Source organism: Lichenostomus cassidix, chromosome 3 (genome assembly GCF_008360975.1).
Source record: "Lichenostomus cassidix isolate B80296 chromosome 3, HeHo_3.0, whole genome shotgun sequence".
Taxonomy (NCBI): domain Eukaryota; kingdom Metazoa; phylum Chordata; class Aves; order Passeriformes; family Meliphagidae; genus Lichenostomus; species Lichenostomus cassidix.
Window position 1 is genome coordinate 4,604,643 of NC_139483.1, and position 19,782 is coordinate 4,624,424.

The 19,782-nt window shown below is 50.4% G+C and overlaps 2 protein-coding genes across 5 annotated transcripts; both read left to right on the forward strand.

Annotated features, from left to right (window-relative positions):
- Nucleotides 1–3,034: 3,034 nt before the first annotated feature.
- On the forward strand, nucleotides 3,035–11,934 carry LOC146438897 (GDNF-inducible zinc finger protein 1-like). Of its 3 annotated transcripts, none has more exons than XM_085054117.1 (8): nucleotides 3,035–3,187; nucleotides 3,405–3,592; nucleotides 5,898–6,809; nucleotides 7,365–8,228; nucleotides 9,087–9,181; nucleotides 9,717–9,884; nucleotides 10,420–10,603; nucleotides 11,382–11,554. In XM_085054117.1, the coding sequence occupies exons 3-8, from the start codon at nucleotides 5,899–5,901 to the stop codon at nucleotides 11,416–11,418; spliced, it is 2,259 nt and encodes a 752-aa protein (XP_084910243.1). In that variant the 5' UTR covers nucleotides 3,035–3,187; nucleotides 3,405–3,592; nucleotide 5,898; the 3' UTR covers nucleotides 11,419–11,554. The 3 variants fall into 3 exon arrangements, with proteins under 3 accessions (XP_084910243.1, XP_084910242.1, XP_084910241.1); XM_085054115.1 differs by having other exon boundaries at nucleotides 3,042–3,187; nucleotides 10,420–10,577; nucleotides 11,382–11,934; XM_085054116.1 differs by lacking the exon at nucleotides 9,717–9,884 and having other exon boundaries at nucleotides 3,036–3,187; nucleotides 10,420–10,577; nucleotides 11,382–11,934.
- Nucleotides 11,935–12,062: 128 nt separating this feature from the next.
- Nucleotides 12,063–19,707, forward strand: LOC146438898 (GDNF-inducible zinc finger protein 1-like). Of its 2 annotated transcripts, none has more exons than XM_085054119.1 (6): nucleotides 12,063–12,139; nucleotides 13,309–14,566; nucleotides 16,176–16,270; nucleotides 16,741–16,908; nucleotides 17,535–17,692; nucleotides 18,092–19,707. In XM_085054119.1, exons 2-6 carry the CDS (start codon nucleotides 13,323–13,325, stop codon nucleotides 18,401–18,403), a joined length of 1,977 nt encoding a protein of 658 aa, XP_084910245.1. In that variant the 5' UTR covers nucleotides 12,063–12,139; nucleotides 13,309–13,322; the 3' UTR covers nucleotides 18,404–19,707. The 2 variants fall into 2 exon arrangements, with proteins under 2 accessions (XP_084910245.1, XP_084910246.1); XM_085054120.1 differs by having other exon boundaries at nucleotides 12,065–12,139; nucleotides 13,312–14,566.
- The last annotated feature ends 75 nt before the right edge of the window (nucleotides 19,708–19,782 follow it).

Sequence of the window (19,782 nt, forward strand, 5' to 3'; positions counted from 1 at the left end):
AATTAACCCAAACCCTGCCCCACTCCCTCTTCCCCTGAAGTTGTGGGAATGCATCCTATCGCCAAAACTGCCACGCAGGAATGAGCTCCCGAGAAAAGTGAGACGGGAACGTCCGGAATTCACAGCCCAGAGCCAAAATCCCGGGCGCCTTCATGCCCAGGGAGGTGCTGAGCTGGCTCCTAGCTCGTTCTGGAGAAACCTTCACAAAGTGGGGTCTTGATGTTGGTGGGAGCCCTTCCAGTGACTCCTGGATGTATCCAAACATCAGGAATACGGAATTGATATCCTAAGTGTTGGCCCCATAATCCAAGGGAACAAGGAGGCGTGAAAAGGGCTTTTAATTTATTTTTCATTATTTTTTATTTCATTATATTTTATTAAATTTATTTAACGCTTTGATCTGTTAAAGCCATTGGCTTTCCAAAGCTCCCAAGTGCTCGGCCTGGAGAAGAGAAGCTTTGGGATGACCTGACTGTGGCATTCCAGGACCTGAAGGAGCTACAAGAAATATGGAGAGAAATTATATCCAAGGACTTGGAGTGATGGGACAAGAGGGAATGGTTTCCCACTACCAGAGGGCAGGGATGGATAGGATATTGGGAAGGAATTGTTCCCTCGGAGGGTGGTGAGGCCCTGGCACAGTTTTCCCAGAGAAGCTGTGGCTGCCCCTGGATCCCTGGAAGTGTCCAAGGCCAGGCTGGACAGGGCTGGAGCAACCTGGGATAGTGGAAGGTGTCCCTGCTCATGACAGGGTGGGACTGGATGAGCTTTAAGCTCCCTTCCAACCTAATGCATTCCATGATTTTAGAATTTGATGGCTGGACTCAATAATCTCAAAAGCCTTCTCCTATTCCCTCTTGCTCTGGTGTCCAGGTTTTTCCACCAGACCCTCGCTGGGAATTGAACTTTGCTGCTTTTTAGGATTCTAAAATCTTTTGCAGAGAAAACACACATGGACTTTCCTCAATTCCCGTGTTTTTCAAGTGACACCAGGATCTTGGAAGTGTTTTGCCAGAATATACATAACTCCTACTTCCTGAGGGGGAGAATCTGTGGGATGTTTGATTTGTAGCACAATCCCATACCAAAATTCCTTATGGAGAACAGGACGAGAGGATGGAGCAAGGGCCTGCTCAGTGCTTCCCACCAGGATTTTGTCTGGAATTTGTGTTTTTAGCCCCTGCTGCAGAAAGCTCTGTCTCTGTTTTGCGGACAGTCTAGAGGTTTGCTTGGCTCCTGGGAAAAGGCTTTGGATATCCATGGTCGGATTCCTCCCGATAGGAGGGATGAGCAGGGCTGCAGTCCCGGCTTGTCTTTCCGGAGTCTGCAGCATCCTCTGCTGGAGCCGTAAGGAAGGGATATCCATCCAGGGAAAGCACACCAGGATCTTTCCTTGTGGGGCTCCAAAATGTCCCCCAGCTTTGCTGGGAAGAGCCAAAATCGCCAACACCCCGGCCCTGCTTCCCACTGTGCTCCAGGGGGAAGAAACCTGGGATTTGGGGATATTTTGGGGACATTTCAGGACATTTCCATCCCTTGCTTTGCTGGAGATCTCCTGGCTGACCTTGAGCCTCAGGGTCAGGAGCAGAACCTGACTGGCAGAGCCAACTTCCAATTCTTCCCCTTTTCCCGGTCATAGTCACGATCAAAGCCTGAGGTATTGCTCCACTCCCAACCCAAGGAAGTTCTCCGATAAAATCTGAATTCCCAGGCTGCGATTCTGCCCTGGATTTTGTTGTTTTGGCTTACCTGGTTGTTCTATTTCGCCATCCTGGCATCTGGAATTCTTCACCCACCACAGGACACCTGGGATCAGTGTCTCCCTTGGCCCAAGAGGGTTTGGACACCTCTTGGCTGCCTCCCACATGTTCCAACCCTCCTGCTGAAATTCCACAATTAATGACTGGGAGAGAGCAGCTACGATGCTCTTTCCTTCTCTTTCCCCACAGCAGAGACATGGAGAATTCCATGAGTTCTAGGGAGCCCCAGAAGTGCATCCGAGCAACCGGAACATTTGGAGAATCTCCTAAGGAACAAAACTGGTGGCAGTGGTGTGGAAATCCAGCCTTGGGAGAATCCCTCTGGGATGGACACATGGATACAACCCGGCGGTGCCAGCTTCTCCCGAAATTCCCTCCATCCTTGTGGAATCCAGACTAAATCAGCCAGGAGCCTCCCAGCTCCTCTGGGTCAGAGCTGCCAAGCACATCAGTTTTCCGATCAAGGAAAAGCAAACATCATTCCCTCGTGCAGCAGACAGGAATATTATCCTGACATTTTCAGCACAGATCGCTCCTGCTGCTGCTCGTTCTCCCTGCTCCGCGAGCTGTGTTCAGACAATAGAAACATTCCCTGGCTACAAACAAAATCATCAGGATTGAAAACGTGTAAAAAAGGAAAGGTGGATAACATAGATGTCTGCGTCTTCCTGATTTATTTTTTATGAAAGGATTAATTTTACATTTCCTCAGGGAATTACAGTCATTCAACATTTTTACAAGCTGTTAAAATGTGAAGATTAAAACCTGCATTTAAGTAGAAAAAAAAAAGCTTCAAAGGAGGAATTTATGTTGGAAAAAAAGATTGGAAGTACTCAGCAGCCCAATTTAAAACGATTTTATGTGATAAAAGACAGGAATATGAGATCACCAGTGGGAAACATCATGACCCTGGAGTTTTCCTAATCCCAGATTTACCCCACTAAAGTTCAGAGCTTTAAACTGGCTTCTATAAACACCTCTCTTAACCCTGTGACTGCTCTCCCAGTACCCATAGCAGATATCCCAGTATCCATAGCAGATATCCCAGTATCCACACAGATATCCCAGTATCCATGTGGATATCTCAGTATCCACACAGCCATCCCAGTATCCACACTGGAGAGGCCGAGGAGCCACACAGCACACCGGCGGATATTTGACACACCTGAGCAAATACACCACAGGCAGGCCCTGTAACCTGATTAAACCCGCCTTTTTGAAAGCGCCAAAACAAACCGTTTCCAAAACGTGTCGTTTGGGGAGTGTTTTTGGGGGATTTGGGTCGATTTAAGGTGGGATGGGGGGATTTAAAAAGGTTTTTCCCAGTTTTGAGAGACCGCCCTGCCCACACTCAAGATGGCGGCGGCGCTGAGGCGCTGAGGCCATCGCGGCTGCCATAGCGCTTTGGGGCAGGAGCTGCCGGCGAGGTGAGGGCAGGGCCGGCCGGGCCGGCAGGGACCCTCGGCATGGAGCCCGGGAAGCACCGGGAATCGCTCCCGGGATCCGCAGGAGCCATCCCGGCTGCTCCTGCCCGGCGGGAGGCGATTCCCTGTGGGGAGCACGCAGGTGTCCCCGCGCGGTGAGGAGCCTCCCGCTTATGCCGAGCGCTGGGATAATCATTCCCTGTCTCTGCTTTCCTTGCAGCGCTTCCCGGATTTCCGTGCACGGATCGAAAACCGGTGTCTGCGCTTAAAACCCAGAAGATGATCCCGGCTGTGCCAGCGGCACGAGGAGCAACACGGCACGGCGACATTCCCAGAGGATGGTGAGCGCCGGTGCTGCTCCAGCCTGGAATTCCTCGGGGGAGGAGCCTTGCCAGGGCTGGCCCGAAGGTAACGCGGTCAGGGAGAAACACAAGTGCTCTGGCTTTAAAAACAAAACAAAAACAAGAACAAAAACCCGCAAACTTTAAGACTTTTGGGGGAATTTGGCCAGCAGTTTCCTGGAGCATAAATAGAGGTTTTTCTGGAGGATAAATGGGTTTTTTTCTGGTGAATAAATAGAGGTTTTTCTGGAGGACAAATGGCTTTTTTTCCTGGTGAATAAATAGAGGTTTTTTCTGGAGAATAAATGGATATTTTCTAGGCGGTAAATGGGGATTTATTCTGGATGATAAATAGGGGTGCTCTGGAGCATAAATGGAGATTTTCTGATGGGTAAAATAGATGTTTTTTCTGGAGCATAAATGGAGCTTTACTGGTGGATAAATTTAGATTTTTTTTCCTCTGGAATATAAATGGAGATTCTCTGGAGCATAAATGGAAATTTTCTTCTGGAGAATAGCTGGAGACTCCTTAGAGAATAAATAGAAGTTCTCTAGAAGATAAATTTTGGTGTTTTTTTCCTGGAGCATTTCTCTCTAGAGGATACATGGGGATGCACTGTGTGTTCCTCACTGATCCAGACATCTCCAACAGGTTGGAAACTTGTTACAATTCCTGACCTGCCTAATTTGATGGATCTGCATCATGTGGAAATTCCTGGGAGGAATTTTCCAGGAGATTAGTTGAGTAACTCCAGCTGTTATTTATATCCTGCCAATGCTCCTTACCTGTTATCTTGTTGTCTCACAGCTATAAAGATTTTTTTATCACAATGCACCTTTAAGACTCTTCTTTCCAGCATCAATATTCCAAGGATTCTCATTTTGATCCCTGCTGGAGCCCTTTGTTGTAGGTGCACGTACAGCAACTGACAGTTCAAAGGAATCTTTCCTGGGAAAATAAATTAAGGAAAAGCTTCCTCTTTCCTCCTCTTAAGAGGATCTTAAGAGAAACTTAAGATCTCATTGGAAAGACTTGAGGGAAAAATGAAGCAACCAAGGCTTGTGTATCCTTGACAAAAAGCAGGGTGGGTTTGTGTGGATAACAGGATTTTGTTCTGGGAATATTTAGTCCTTCCTAAAAAACTCTTTACTGCATTAATTACCTCATGTTCAAAATTATATAAAAATGTACAAATATAAATATTTTCCTGGAGATTCAGAGTGACTGTTAGGCTTTATTTTTTAAAGGAATTGCACTTATTCCAGTTGTACTAATCCAAGCTGCACTTACTCCAATTCCTTATCAGGAGCTCCATAATTGAATTGAAATATGGTTTGAGTTGTGCATCAGTTCTGATGCAGTTAAAGTGGTTTTCCAATTAATCTGTTGAATTAATTATGCTTTCTGCAAATCTTGCACATGTGTGCACATTTTAAAAGTATTTATTTCTTTATTGCCAGAGAAAAAGCTGGAAAGAAGCTACAAACAAATCCAAAATGGGGGGACAGTGTTGTTTTCATTTAAACCTGTGGAATAAGTGTTTTGGAGACTTTGGGATTCAGCAGCACTTTGGAAAAGCAATGATCAGCTTCCAAATGGGAACAGAAAACACAAATCTTGGGTTTTTTCTGAAGGCAGAAAATGGTGGGAATGGATGGGTTTGTGGGAAGATGCTTCAGCTGCTGGGGGTATTTAATCCAGAAGCAGCCTAACTCAGATGTGATCTTGGAATTTATCTCTCCCATCAGGCTCAGTGTCAGATCCTGGTGTTAGAGGAGCTCCTGTGGGAGCTCGGATTGGGATGTTATCGCAAATGGGAATCTCGCAAAGGAGCAGCAGGAAATTAGCACGTGCTCCTCTCATTGATTTCTCTAAGTGCTGCACACAAACCAGGGATATCCTGCTGGAAAACATGGAGGCAGCAGATGGACTGGAAGCTCCTGTGGATTTTGGAGCCAAACCTCTGGATCTGCACTCCTTCCAGTGAGCTGGAGTTGTGTCTCCTCATGGGAATAGTTGGCAGGTGTTGGGTTGGGAGCGTTGCAGAGACACCTGCTGTCTGTGGGAATTATACAGTAGGAATCCGGATGGGAGCAATCCTTTTCCAATAGAATGCAGCCCTCTTTTGCCCATATTCCCTCCATTTCCTGCTCCTGGGAGATGGTTTAGTTGAGGCAATGGTGATCTATCAAGGGTTGGAATTGCTGATCCTGGAGATCTTTTCCAGCCTCAGTGGTTCTCAAATTCCATGTTTCAACCCACGCAGGGTGAACAAGGAATTAGGGCATGGAATTCCACTGGGCTTTTCCTGCCATACTTGAACGGAAAGATAGGAAAAAGCATTCCAACATCTGTCTGTTTCTTCTGGCAGGATGGAGAAGAAGAAAATCCTGATGAAATCCAAGGTTGCTGCTCCCAACCTCCTGAGGGCTCTGCATTCCCTGTACCGGCTCGGGCACCTCTGCGACGTGACGGTTCTCACCCAACACCTGGGAATTCAGGAGGAATTCCTGGCTCACAAAGCCGTCCTGGCAGCTTCCAGCAACTACTTCAAGGGGCTTTTCCTGCACCAGGAGATGCTGGATGCCAAGAAGTGCACGGTGACTCTGCAGGACATCTACACTGAGGAGTTCACCTCCTTCCTGGAGTTCGTGTACACGGCAGAGGTGGAGATCGAGGCAGGAAAACTCCAGCGGATGAAGGAAATAGCAGAAAGGCTGGAATGCAAGGATTTGCTCGACATCTGTGAAGAAGTGAAGGCAGAGGGCAGGAAGGGTTTGGATTTGAGCCTCCACCTGAAAGGGCAGAGGGGTGAAAATGGGGGTTCGCAATGGCCTCGCATCCAGCAAGAGGAGAACTCCAGGAACTCTTCCCAGGTTGTGGCAATTCCCATGCAGAGGAAACTCTGGGATAGGCAGAAGCATAAGGAGTTGCTGGCAGGCTGTGAGCTCATTAGAGGCCAAGCAGGAGGCCCAGAGCAGGAGGCCACAGCTTTTCCAGCCCCAAAATCCAGGCCGCCAAAGCTGCCCAAGTGCAACAAGATGCATTCCCCAACCAGACCAGGCATGGAAAACATCAGCCCGGAAAACAAGGACGGGCATTCCCTGCGCAGGGGGCAGGAGCAGAAGCGGGAATCCCAGGCGTGTCCCTACTGTGACAAGGCCATCAGCTCCAAGTGTGGCCTGGCCGTCCACATCCGCACACACACCGGGGACAGGCCCTACCAGTGCCGGCACTGCCCTGCCAGCTTCACCCACAGGGCTGCTTACACCTCCCACCTCAGGTATGGCATTCCTAGGAATGTGCTTCCTCCCTCAGAATTCTGGGGAAAATCATTCCTGAAGGCATCCCTGCCCTGGTTCTGGAATTCCGCAGATCTGACTTGAAGCATGTTGGAATTGGGGTTTTTCTCTTGGTCTCGCAGTGCAGATGACTGGATTGAGGTCTCCTGGATGGGGAATTTAGGGAATTTCCCCTTGGATTAAGGGGAACTCGTGCAACCATATCTCTATGGGATCCTCCAATTTGGGGTTTTAGATAAGAATTTTGTGTCTCTATCTAGACATTTAATGTCTATTTGCTTTGGTTTAAATCCATCATTTCATGGCCTTGGAGGAAAAATCCATCCTACGTTCCTGGTCAGGTGACAGATACAGATCTTAATGAACTGAGGCATTTATCTCCCTATTTTTTGGCCTTTCCAAACACGCTGTGAACTTCTTCAGTGGTGCAAGGAACAATTCAAAGGAAACGACTCTTCCCCCCAGGCCTGAGATGAAACAATTAATTTTAATGAGTTTCAATTAAATTTACTGAAGTTGTGCTCCACTTCTAACAGGAAAATCCATGAGTGTGGGCAAGAGAGGAAACTCCTGCCTGTCTATTGGATGGTGGTTCCACCCACACATGGAGCAAACCCCACAAGCTGTGACAAAGATCCCAATGGAGAGACTTGGGATGGGACACCAGAAACCTCGAGGTGTGAGGAAGATGCTGGGAATTCATCCATTGCCGAAGCAGGCAGGAGCAAGGAGCGAGAGGAACAGAGGCGGGAATCCCAGGAAGCTGAAGGAGAGAATGAAGGTAAAGGTGGAATGAGTGTGAAGGGCGAGGAACAAGGAGACACGGGATACTCTGATGTTGAAGGACGCAGGGACAACGAGGAATGTTCCGACGAGCAAGAGGAAGATGCAGCCTCATCCAAGAAGGACAGCGAAGGACCCAAACCAGGATTTAAACTAAAGAAGGCCAATAAAAGCGTGGCCAGCAAGAAATCCATCTATGTGATCCGCTGTGACAAGTGCCAGGAGCAGTTTGTTTCCCGGAAAAAATACGTGGATCACTGCCGGGATGCACACCAGAGCCTGCCCGGCAAGGCGTACCAGTGCGAGGTGTGCGGCAAGGGCTTCGCCAGCCACGCCAGCTGGAAGGAGCACCGCGCCTGCGTCCACACCGAGGAGAGGAGGTTCTCCTGCAGCCTCTGCCAGGCCACCTTCAAGAGGAAGCGGGACGTGCGGACTCATTCCGTGCGGAAGCACGAGGGCCGGGCCAAGCGGCCGCTGTGCTCCGTGTGCGGGAAGATGCTGAGCTCGCGCACGGCGCTGGTGTTCCACATGCGGACGCACACCGGCGAGAAGCCCTACGAGTGCGCCGTCTGTCACTCCAGGTTTGCTCAGCCCTCCCAGCTCAAGATCCATACCAGGTTAGATTCCAGCCGTTCCCGTTCCTTGCCCCTTCCCAGCTGAGACGTGTTCCTTAGAGCAGGAACAGCAGGATATCGTGTTCAGTGAGATCCGTGATTAATTCCCTTACGCAAAGGCTTTGGCTCCATGAGGTCAGGATTTCGACATGATACCCTGTCCAAACCTGCAAGGAATATCCGTCATTTGGGACAGGCTCTGAAATCCCACGATGGCCCTCGGTGATGAAGAGTGAGTCAGGGACCTTGGAGATTCAGATCCTGAGCCGTGCTCTCTCTTGGAGCAAGGAATTGCCATGGGATTTCATCTCTATGTGCAACTCTGAATCCGCGCCGCTCAGCTGGAGCTTGATGGGATGACTTGCTCCCTGGTGGTGTCTGTGTGGATGTGTCCTCTCCCAGGAGAGGGTGAATCATCCCATGGAATTTCCCATCTTTCTCCAGAGCAAGGCTGATGATAACCCTTTCTTCTGACAGCTCAAAATTGGGAATTATTTTGGACATCATCCTGTTTGGGTTGGAATAAGTTAAGACCAAAGATTAGGCTCAGATTTTTCTGATTCTCTCTCATTTTCTGTCATTTTCCCTGCTTGCTCCCTTCCCATGCTCTGAGCTATAATTCCCAGGAAATAAAAGGTGGATTTTGTAAGGCCTGAAAGTGAGGAAAAGGTAAATTTAAAATGGGAATTTTACTGCTTGAGTATAGGTCCTGTGCCTAGAAACTCTCTGTTTTCTAAGGGAGCAGAATTTAATTTTCCCACTACGTGTAAAATCCAAACATGGTTTCAAATCCAGTATTTTAGGGATCAAGAGCTAATTAGTTAATAATTAATTAATCTTGTAATTTTGTCTCTATATAAGATCCCACACTGGGGAGAAGCCCTACATTTGTGAGGACTGCGGGGCTTCCTTTGCTGACAGAGGAAAACTCACCGGCCACAAAAGGACACACACAGGTGGGAATTAAATATTCCATGTGGTTTTCCCATTGTTTTCCTGTTTTGCTGCTAGGAATTGCTGGTTGGGATGTGAAAAAAATGCCCTTAAAAATGCCACAGGAAAGTAGCCAAGTACCAGGAAGGAATTAGTAGGGATAGAAGGCATTTTAGCCTGGAGAAAAGGAGGCTCTGAGGAGATGTTGCTCTCCACAATTCCCTGACAGGAGCCAGGGGAAATCTGGGTTCTGCTCCCAAGGAACAAGGATGAGAGGAGCAGCCTCAAGTTGTGCCAGGGCAGGTTCAGGTTGGACATCAGGAAGAATTCCTTCATGGAAAGGGTTGTCAGGCACTGGAATGGGATGGAGTCTCCATCCCTGGAGGTGTCCAAGGAACACCTGGATGTGTCACTGGTTGCTAAGGTGGCGATCGAGCACAGGTCGGACTCAATGACCTCGGGGGTCTTTCCCAACCTGGGTTCTGTGATTCGGAAGCCAATTTTGAAGGACAAAATTCCTCTGGGAGAATTCCCAATGCCTTGTTTCCCTTCCCTCAGGAGAGCGCCTCTTCAGATGCGACGTGTGCGGGAAGCACTTTGCCACCAACGAGTACCTCAAGTGCCACAAGCGCTGTCACCTGGGAGCCAAACCCTACAAGTGTCAGGTTTGTGGGAAAACCTTTGGACTCAGAGCCTCCCTGGCCCAGCACAGCAATGTCCATGCAGGTAATTCCAAGGCTGGAAAAGGAAATGGCGGCTTTGTGGCACTTCCTGGTGTGGGTGGGGACATTTCATCCCACAGCTTGCTGAATTAGGGGATCCCAGAATCAGTGAGGTTGGAAAAGACTTCTGAGGTGATCGAATCTGAGCTGTGCCCAATCCCACCTTGTCACCAGCCAAGAGCACTGAGTGCCATGCCCAGGCATTCCTTGGACCCCTCCAGGGATGGGGATTCCAGGGCTCATCCTGGCTGTGGCTCATTAACACACAGCACGGGAATGTTGTGTGGTATTCATTGTGCTTTCCCAAAAAATCTGAGGCCTAGCTTGTGCAACTGAAGGAATTTGGAGTGGAGGATGGGAATACTGGGAAATACTTATCATGGAATGGTTTGGGTTAGAAGGGACCTCAGGTATCATCTCATCCCACCCCTTGCCACGGGCACCTTCCACTATCCCAGGTTGCTCCAAGCCGCATCCAACCTTGGACACTATCTCCTCCCAGCTCCTAACTCCATGTTTTCTGGGATGGTTATTCCCAGAGACCCGTCCCTATTTCTGCGAGCAGTGTGGGAAGGCCTTTACCCAGCAGGGAGCTCTGCGGCGGCACCAGCGCATCCACACCGGAGAGAAGCCCTACAAGTGCCGGGCTTGCGAGCGGAGCTTCACCGACCTGTCCACCCTGCGCCGGCACGCTGCGGTAGGACATCCCACGGGACCTCCCCGGTGCTTCCCTGTCATCCCCACGGTGCTGGTGTCAGGAATTTCCAGCCCTCCGGAGGGCCTGTGCTCGGGATGAGTTTTAGGGCAGGGTTGTGAGCCGCCATCTCAAAGCCTGTCCCTGAAGTTTGTGGGATTTCCCTCCGACGGCACAGCAGCTCCCACTGCTGGCTGCCAATCCAGTCGTCTCCCTGTCCTAGGGAAAGGGTCACCATCCCTGGAAGCGACTGGATACAGCACTTCCTGATGGTCACCAAGGGCTGGACTCGATCTCTGAAATCTTCTCCTGCATGATTCCGTAAAAACATTTGAGGAAGGACTCAGGATTTTAGATGCTTTTTATGAATTAACTGTAGAGTCTCCAATCCTTTGGCTCTCATTCCAGCCTCATACCGTGATGGTTTATCCGACCTCATGCTGCACATTACTAGGAATTCACACATTCCCAGCTTTCCAATAAGCGCTGAACTCAGCTCTTTCCAGAGACCTCCAGGTCCTGGAAGTGACAGCGAAGACAGAACAGCAGGTTCCCTTCCAATTTCAAGTTAATATTTTGCCTGTGTGCTGAAATTCCAGCTGATTTTGGAAGCGTTCCATAGCAGCAGAGCCAGAAAATCAGCTCAGAGTTGGCAAGAGAGCCTTGTTTGTGTTTGAGTTGAGCCTTGGAGCACAGGATCGTGGAGTTGTCCCAAAATTGTTTGATTTAGCTCTGGATAAAGTTAAATATTTGATAGTTAAAAATCAGATACAATTGTTTTCCTCTCTCACTCCTTTTTTCCCCCAGATTCATGACCGGAATGCTCACTGGAGAAGCTTCTTGATTGACCTCACACCAAAAAAAGACCACAATTGGTCCAAAATAGAGACCTTTGCAGAGACCCATCCAGGAGGAGATTCCATGCTGGAAATTTGGTCAGTTGACCACGGGAAACTTTATAAACCAGACAGTGTTAAACCAGCAGCTCATGTGACACCTGGGGCTGGGGACGCTGGGAGCACCGACTCCTCCCTTTTGTATTTACAAGCTCAGCTTTAGCCCCCAAAATGGGCGGTTTGAGGCAGAATGGTGGGAATTACCCTTTGGAATGCGGGGAATCATCCCCAGCGGTCGGGAGCTGGATTGCAGGTGATAAAGGAGGGTATTTATTGATAAATACCTCATGAGGGTATTTATTCCAGTGAAACGTTTCGATCTGTGCAGAGGTTTATTCTTTCCAAAGCCGTGGGAGCATCCCCTTGGGAATGGGCAGGGTGTGCGTGTATTTATACAAACACAGCGCGGTGCCGCCGCTGTAAATCACCCATTCCTCCTTTAATAAAGCTGTCAGTGCCGCCCAGCCCGTCCCTCCTTCGTTTCCCTGGGGAAACAGCTGGGATTTGGGAATGCCAAGGCCGGGAGGGCACACCGCGTTGCCTAGCAACGCCTGGCGCGTTTCGTTACGCCGCTTCCGGCGCGCCACCCCTGTGGCGGGGCGGGCCGGGGTCGTGGCGCGTCAGCGCTTCCGGCCGCGCCCGGGGCTGAGCGGGAGCGGAGCGGGAGCGGTGAGTGCGGAGCCGCGGCGGGCTGCTCCCCCCGCCTGCATCTGCTGCCCTTTTCCCCCTTATTCTTCCCCTTCTCTTCTCCCCCTTTCTTTTCCTTTCTCTCCCCCCCCTTCTTTCCCCTCGCCTTTTCTCTCCCCCTTTTCTCTTCCCATTGTTTCCCTCCTTTCCTCCCCTTCTTTCCCCCATCCCAGCATGTCCCTGTGATCCAGGGTTCTCTCCAGCTGGCACTGGGAGTGCGCACTGGGGGTTCTCCATGGCTTCAGCAGCAGCCGCCTGGGAATCCTCTCCCCATTCCCCTTTGGGCTGGAGCGCTTTGCCACTTTCCATCCGGTTCTGGAAGGGAATGTAGTCCTGGGAATGGACAGTGCTCAAGTGGGAATTAGAGGGATAGTCGCGAAATAACACGAGAAGTAGTTAAAAATCATTTTGTTGGGGTAGAAAAAGTGACATTTTGTGATCACTGGGTGTTTATAGAGCATTGGGTGAGATATCACTTAATTCCCAGGAAATGGAAAGAAATTCCTCAGCTTCCAGTAGGAACAGGGTTAAACTCATCAGAGCATCTTCAGATCCATAGAAATATGGTTGGTTCTGGGGTCAGACATTTGGGAAAACACCCCAAAGCCTCAGTTCATTTACAAACCTTGGAGCAGCTTCAGACATTCCCAGGAAATACAGCCCAACCTGAGCAATGCTGGAATGGGAGGCTGGAAATGTGCCTTCAAAATGTGCAGGCTCTGAGTCCATTTTGAGGAATTTCCGTCATTTTGGGGATTTTCAGTGCGTGAATATGATTATCCGTCATATAAGAGCTTTGAAATTTATGTGGAAGGTGTGTTCAGGCAGAGATTTTCAGGATTACAATTAATTTTCGCTTAATCTTGCCTACCTTTTGCTGCCTGATGAGGCCAGGAATCATTCCTTAATTCCACATTCCTTAACGAGAACCATTCCCTAATTGCAAGTGCCCTTAGCTCTGATCCAGCTCAGTCTGCTCCATCCCTGTCCTAGCTTCTGACATCCCTAATTTTCATGGAAAATTAAGGTTGGGATTTAAGCTCAGATTCACTCCACGAGTTTGCTCACCTCAGAGCTCTTTCCAGCGTCAGCGATTCCGCGAGCCGCGGCTCTTGGCCGGAATTCCGCCGGCTAACGCGGGCTCTCGTTAGCAGGGAGAAGAAAGATGGAAAGCAATCCCGTCCTGCTGGAATCCAAGTCCTCTCCCATCAACCTGCTGAACGAGATGCAGCAGCTGCGGCTGCTGGGCCACCTGTGCGACGTCACGGTGAGCGTGGAGTACCAGGGCGTCCGCGCCGAGTTCCCGGCGCACAAGGCCGTGCTGGCGGCCACCAGCAAGTTCTTCAAGGAGGTTTTCCTCAACGAGAAGTCCGCGGATGGCCCCCGGAGCAACGTGTTCCTCAACGAGGTGCAGGTGGCGGACTTCGCCTCCTTCCTGGAGTTCGTGTACACGGCGCGCGTGGAGGTGGAGGAGGACAGGGTGCAGCGCATGCTGGAGATCGCCGAGAAGCTCAAGTGCCTGGATCTCTCCGAGACCTGCTTCCAGCTGAAGAAGCAGATGCTGGAATCCGTGCTCTTGGAGCTGCAGAACTTCTCGGAATCGCAGAATTCCGAGGAGGAAAGCGCCGCCCACCCTAGCGCCGCGGCGGAGGCCAAGCAGGATCCTCCGGATTCCCTCGCGTCCAAACCCGGCCACGGCGCATCTCCCGAGGGGTCAGCTGCCAAATCCAAAGAGAAGCCGGACAAAAAGAAGGAAGTGCTGAAGATCCGCAGGGCGAGCGGGCGGCTGGCCGGCAGGAAGGTGTTCGTGGAGATCCCGAAGAAAAAATACACCCGGAGGCTGCGGGAGCAGCAGCGGAACGCGGAGGAGGTAAAGCAGGACGAGGAGGGGGAGCGGGAGCGGGAGCAGGAGGAGAACTCCAGGAAACCCGAGGGCTCCTCTCCGGAAAACCTCCCCAAAGCCGAGGAGGACAAGAAGAAGCGCGGCGGCGCCTTCAAGTGCGGCACGTGCCAGAAGGAGTTCCTGTACGAGAAGAGCTTCCTGAAGCACATCCGGCAGAGCCACGGCATCGCCTCGGAGCCCGAGTTCCGCTGCGAGACGTGCGCGCAGACCTTCGCCAACCGCTGCAACCTGCGCAGCCACCAGCGCCACGTGCACAGCAGCGAGCGCCGCTTCCCCTGCCCGCTGTGCGCCAAGCGCTTCAAGCGCGGCAAGGACGTGCGGCGCCACGTGCTGCAGGTGCACGAGGGCGGCGGCGAGCGGCACCAGTGCCACCAGTGCGGCAAGGGGCTCAGCTCCAGGACGGCGCTGCGGCTGCACGAGAGGACCCACACGGGCCACAAGCCCTACGGCTGCCCCGAGTGCGAGGCCAAGTTCTCCCAGCCGTCGGCGCTCAAAACGCACATGAGGTAGGAGCGGCTTGCCCCAGCCTTCAGCACCTCCCAAATCCCTGTTTTTCTGCTCACATCCCGCTTTTCTGCAGCAGATGTGCTGGGGCCGGGCCTGGGCTGTGCAGAAATCCTCCAGCACATCGCCTGCCTCCTTAGGCACGTTAGACTCAATAAAAGAATGAATGTGGAAATGTTTGGGAAGGATCCGGCAGGGTTTTCAGTGGATTTGGGGGCGAGGCGGGGAAAACAATGGAGCTGGGAATAGGAGGAGGTGACGCGTCACCGGTGTCACCCACGCGGAGCTGAGGCAGCACCCACTGTGTTTTGTCTGTCCCAGGGTGTTTTTATCACGGGAAAAAATAATCTCTGAGAGGTTTTAACCTAATTTTATCAGTTATTTTAACTGCCTCAGGACAGACTTTTTTATCAGGGCAAAAATCAGCTCTGAGGGGGTTTAACCTGATTTTTTCGGTTATTTTAGCTGCCTTAGGGCAAGACTTTTTTATGAGGGCCAAAATAATCTTGGAGGTGTTTAACCCGATTTTATCATTTATTTTAGCTGCCTCAGGGCATTTTTATGAGGTCAAAAATCATCTCTGAGGGGCTGAACTTGATTTTATCAGTTTTATCTCTCTGAGGCCATTTTTATCAGGTTAAAAATAATTTCTGAGGGACTTGAACCTGATTTCATCAGATGTTCTATGTGTCGCAGGGCAGACATTTTGATCAGGGCAAAAAAATCATCCCTGAGTGGCTTGAACCTCATTTTATCCCTTATTTTATCTGTCTCAGGGCATTTTATCCAAACTAAATCATCTCTGGGTGGTTTAACTTGATTTTATCAATTTTATCCTCAGGAGACCATTTTTATCAGGGCAAAAATCATCTCTGAGGGATTGAATCTGATTTTATTAGTTTTATTTTCCTGAGGGCAGTTTTATCAGGGAAGAAATAAACTCTGAGGGGCTCGAAGCTGATTTTATCAGATATTTTACCATGTCTCATGCTAGAGACACTTTTATCAGAGTAAAAATCTTCTCTGAGGGGTTTAACCTGATTTGATCAGTTATTTTATTCATCTTGGGCCAGGGACATCTTTATGAGGGCAAAAATTGCCTTTGAAGGGCTTCAGCCTGATTTATCATGGAAAAGATATTTGTATGAGGGCAAAAATCATTTGGGGGGGGCTTGAGCCTGATTTTATTCCTTTTTTATCTTTCTCAGGGCATTTTTGTCAGGGAAGAAGTCTTCTCTGACGGGTTAAACCTGGAGGTTTTTCTGTTCCCAGAGCCCTTTCAGGAATTTTGGACACTGGAAACTCAGTGCTGCCTTAATTTGAGTGTGGTGGCAGCCAGTGGTGGGAATTCCTCATCCTTGGGGATATATTTTGCCTTGTGGATGTGCCTCTCCAGGAAAAGCCATCCCAACCCCCTGAGGAGCTTTCCCTCACATCCCAAAGGATTGGGCACCACAACCTGGAGAGATTTTTCTGTTTGGCTGCGTTTCACCTCGAAAAATTTGGGTTTGCTCTCAGATTCTGGGATGTGGGCATCGACCCAGCAATGCGGATCAGTGGGAATGAGGGAAGGGCTCATCCTGGTGTTTGAACATTCCTTTTTCCTTGCAGGATCCACACGGGGGAAAAGCCCTTTGTGTGCGATGAGTGCGGGGCTCGCTTCACCCAGAACCACATGCTCATCTACCACCGGCGCTGCCACACAGGTGAGGCTGGAAAACTGGGAAAAACCAACCCCCAGCATTCCAGGGAAACGTCTGCTTTTGGAAAATGCTGCTTTTTGTCCTCGTTTTCATGGATAAAATGGGATGTTGTTGTCTCTTAGGGGGGATTTGCCTGAGAAAGGTCCCTAAGGATATCCCATGGTTTTAAGTGGAGGGAGGGTTGATTTAAATTGGATTTTGGGAAGAAATTGCTCCCTGTGACAGTGATGAGGCCCTGGAACAGTTTTGCCACAGAAGCTGTGGTTGCCCCATCCCTGGAATTGTTCCAGGGAAGGCTGGGAGTGGCTTGGAGCAACTTGGGACAGTGGAAGGAGTCCCTGCCCATGGAATAGTTTGGAACTGGGCGACCTTTAAAGGTTCCTGCCGTGAGGACACACTCTGGAATTTTTCTGGGATGTTAAAGAGCATTCCCAAAGCTCTACCTGTTTAATCCTCCTTTTTCCCCTTTCCAGGGGAAAGGCCTTTCATGTGTGAAACCTGTGGGAAGAGCTTTGCCTCCAAGGAATACTTGAAACACCACAACCGGATCCACACGGGATCCAAACCCTTCAAGTGCGAGGTTTGCTTCCGGACCTTTGCCCAGCGGAATTCCCTTTACCAGCACATCAAAGTCCACACAGGTAGGATGTGCTCCTTTTCTTGGATAAATACCCTCAGCACCCCTCCCCATTGCAATCTTCCAGCAAGGAATTCTCAGCCAGGCTTTTCCCTGCGTGCATGGCTCGATGTGTTGTGTTCTTCCCTTCTCCTAGTGCTCCTGAATGGCAGCAATTCCCTGCAATGCTTCCATAGACTGTGGAGATACTTTCATAGCCTGCCAGGATCATCAGGGATGGAGAGCTCTGGATTAGCTCCAAGCTCCTGCCTTAGCCAGGGAAGGAGGAAAATGGGATTTGTTTCCACACAGGGAGTTTTTGGTGTGGTTGGAGCGATCCCGGGTTTGGGAGCAGCTTGGGGGTTCTTGCTCACAGGAGAGTGAGTAAAGAGGAGGAATGTTTGGATTCTGGGCATGACTTGAGTCTCTAATAGAAAATCCATGGACAATCCATGAGAAAATGGAGCAGCAACACAGCTTTGAGGCCGGGAAGGACCCCTGCTTCCGGATGGGTCAGACTGTGCCAACATTGGTACCAGCAGGATGTTTTCCCTGACCATTCCTTGCCACGCAGGGGTTGCTGGGCATTCCCAAGGCCCAGCAGCTCTGCCTTGCCCCCATTCCCATGCTGTATCCATGCCCCATTCCCAGGGGAGCGGCCGTACTGCTGCGACCAGTGTGGGAAGCAGTTCACGCAGCTGAACGCGCTGCAGCGGCACCACCGCATCCACACCGGCGAGAAGCCCTTCATGTGCAACGCCTGCGGGAGAACCTTCACCGACAAGTCCACGCTCCGCAGGCACACCTCGGTACGATCCCGGAGAGCGGGAGCACATTCCATGGGCTGGCACGTCGTGCCTTGGAGCTGAGTTCCATGGACAGATGGGTCAAGGCCGGAGGGAACTTCCAGTTCAAGCTGATGGAAGTTGGGGTTAGGTGGGGTGTTGGGAAGGAATTCTTCCCTGAGAGGTGGGGGAGGCCCTGGCACGATTTTCTCAGAAAACCTGTGGCTGCCCCATCCCTGGAAGTGTCCAGGGCCAGGTTGGAGCAACCTGGGGGGAGGGTTGGGGGGCAAAACTGGATTGTCTTCAAGGCCCCTTCCAATCCCAAACCATTCCATGGCTCTAAAACAGACCTTTCCTACCTGCTGGACACCTTTTCCCTGTCATTCTGTATCCAACTGTCTCTTCCCTGTTATTTCTCTCCAGATCCATGATAAAAACACCCCCTGGAAGTCCTTCCTCGTCATCGTGGAAGGAGCAGCAAAGAACGACGAGGGGCACAAAACAGAGCTTCCCGATGAGGAATACGATGTTCCCCCTAAAATCCCAGAAAAGCTGCTGTCCTTCCCGGAGAACAGCCCCTACCAGAGCCTGGCAGCCATGCCAGGAAACGGGAATTCCAGCACAGACTGTAAGGCCTCAGGAGCACAGGAATCCCTGCTGGGAGAACTCACCGCGCTCCACGCGCAGACAGACTCCGGGCAGCCCCAGCTCCATGCCCTGGTGAACATGGAATAACTTGGGATTGCCTCCTGCTCCTTAGGCTGCACCCCTTGTACAGTCCTTGGCCTGAGGGAAGCTGGTGGTGGGAAGCTGGGAAAGAGTGCATTTCCAGCTTTCCTCTGGAAATTCCTTCCCCAGCTCCATCCCCTGGTGGTCAGGCAGGGTGGCACCATGCCAGGGAATTTCTGGGAGTTGATTCCCTGGGGATTCAGGGAGTGCCTCACGTACCTTGATGGTGCAGGTTTGTTGTCCAGGGAATTCAATGCCACAAGGACAATCAGGAGAACCGATGTTTCTCCATGACATTCGCTGCATTTTCCCCAGTGGAATTTCATCCAGGAAAAGTCTGGCTAAATTTGCTTTTCAGGAAATGTTGGTTTCTCTCTGCTTTTGCCAAAGATCCCAGCAGTGAGGCAGCTCACTTCTTGGGAATATGAGTGGGAGCAGCTTGGGAGCTTCATTCCAGGAGTTTGGAGTCTCTGAGCAGCAGAAGGGGCAGGTGGGAGCCAAGTGCTGCTTCCTTGGTGTTACAATTCATGGAAACTGGAGCAGTCTGGCACTCGGATTGTGTGTTCTCTTGGATTCTGGCAGTTCTCACCTGCCAGCTGCTCCAGCTCCCAGTTCCAGTGGAATTTGGCACCTAAGAGACTAAAACACCTGGAAGAAGGTCTGGGAAAAGGAGCTACAATGGAAAAGGCTCAGTTCAGAGGCTTTTCCTGCTCCATTTTAGTCGAGTAAGATACGGGGGATTTTCCCTGGGCAGGGAAGGAGCCTTGGAATGTTGTCCAATATTGTTGTGACTCCTGTGTTTTGGGAACAGCAGCTCACTGCTATGGTTGAATGCTTCAAACCTCGGGATCAGCTTCCCAGTGTAAAAACTTGCAGCTTTTCCAATTCCTTTTCCCTGATTCTTTGCCTGTTGCTGTAGTATTCCCACAGAAATTCCTCAGCCGAAGCTGTGAGCAGAACTTTGGGAAAGGGAAGCACAATGCAGCCTGGTGAGGTCCAGCAATAAAGACCCCCCAGCTGTGGCACAGAGCTAGTTTTGGGATAAAGGGATGGCTGGGGTGTTCTCATGGAATTCTAATGTAGAAAAAAGGGAATTTTTGTACAAGAGGACATTTCCAAGAGGTTATATTTGAGGTTATATTTGAGATATTTATTCCTGCTGGAGCTCAGTTATTCCCAACGGAAAGGGTTGTAGATATAATTTAAAGGCTGAGCAGTTGGATCCGGAGTCAGGGAATGTTTTGTACTCTGGGAATGTTTGGAAGTAAGATACTCATTTGAACTGTTCCTATTAAAATATGGAATACGGAGACTTTCCAGTGGCTTGATGATATCAGAGGGGACACTTTGGGATGTTGGGAAAGTTCACCTGGAGAAGATTCCCT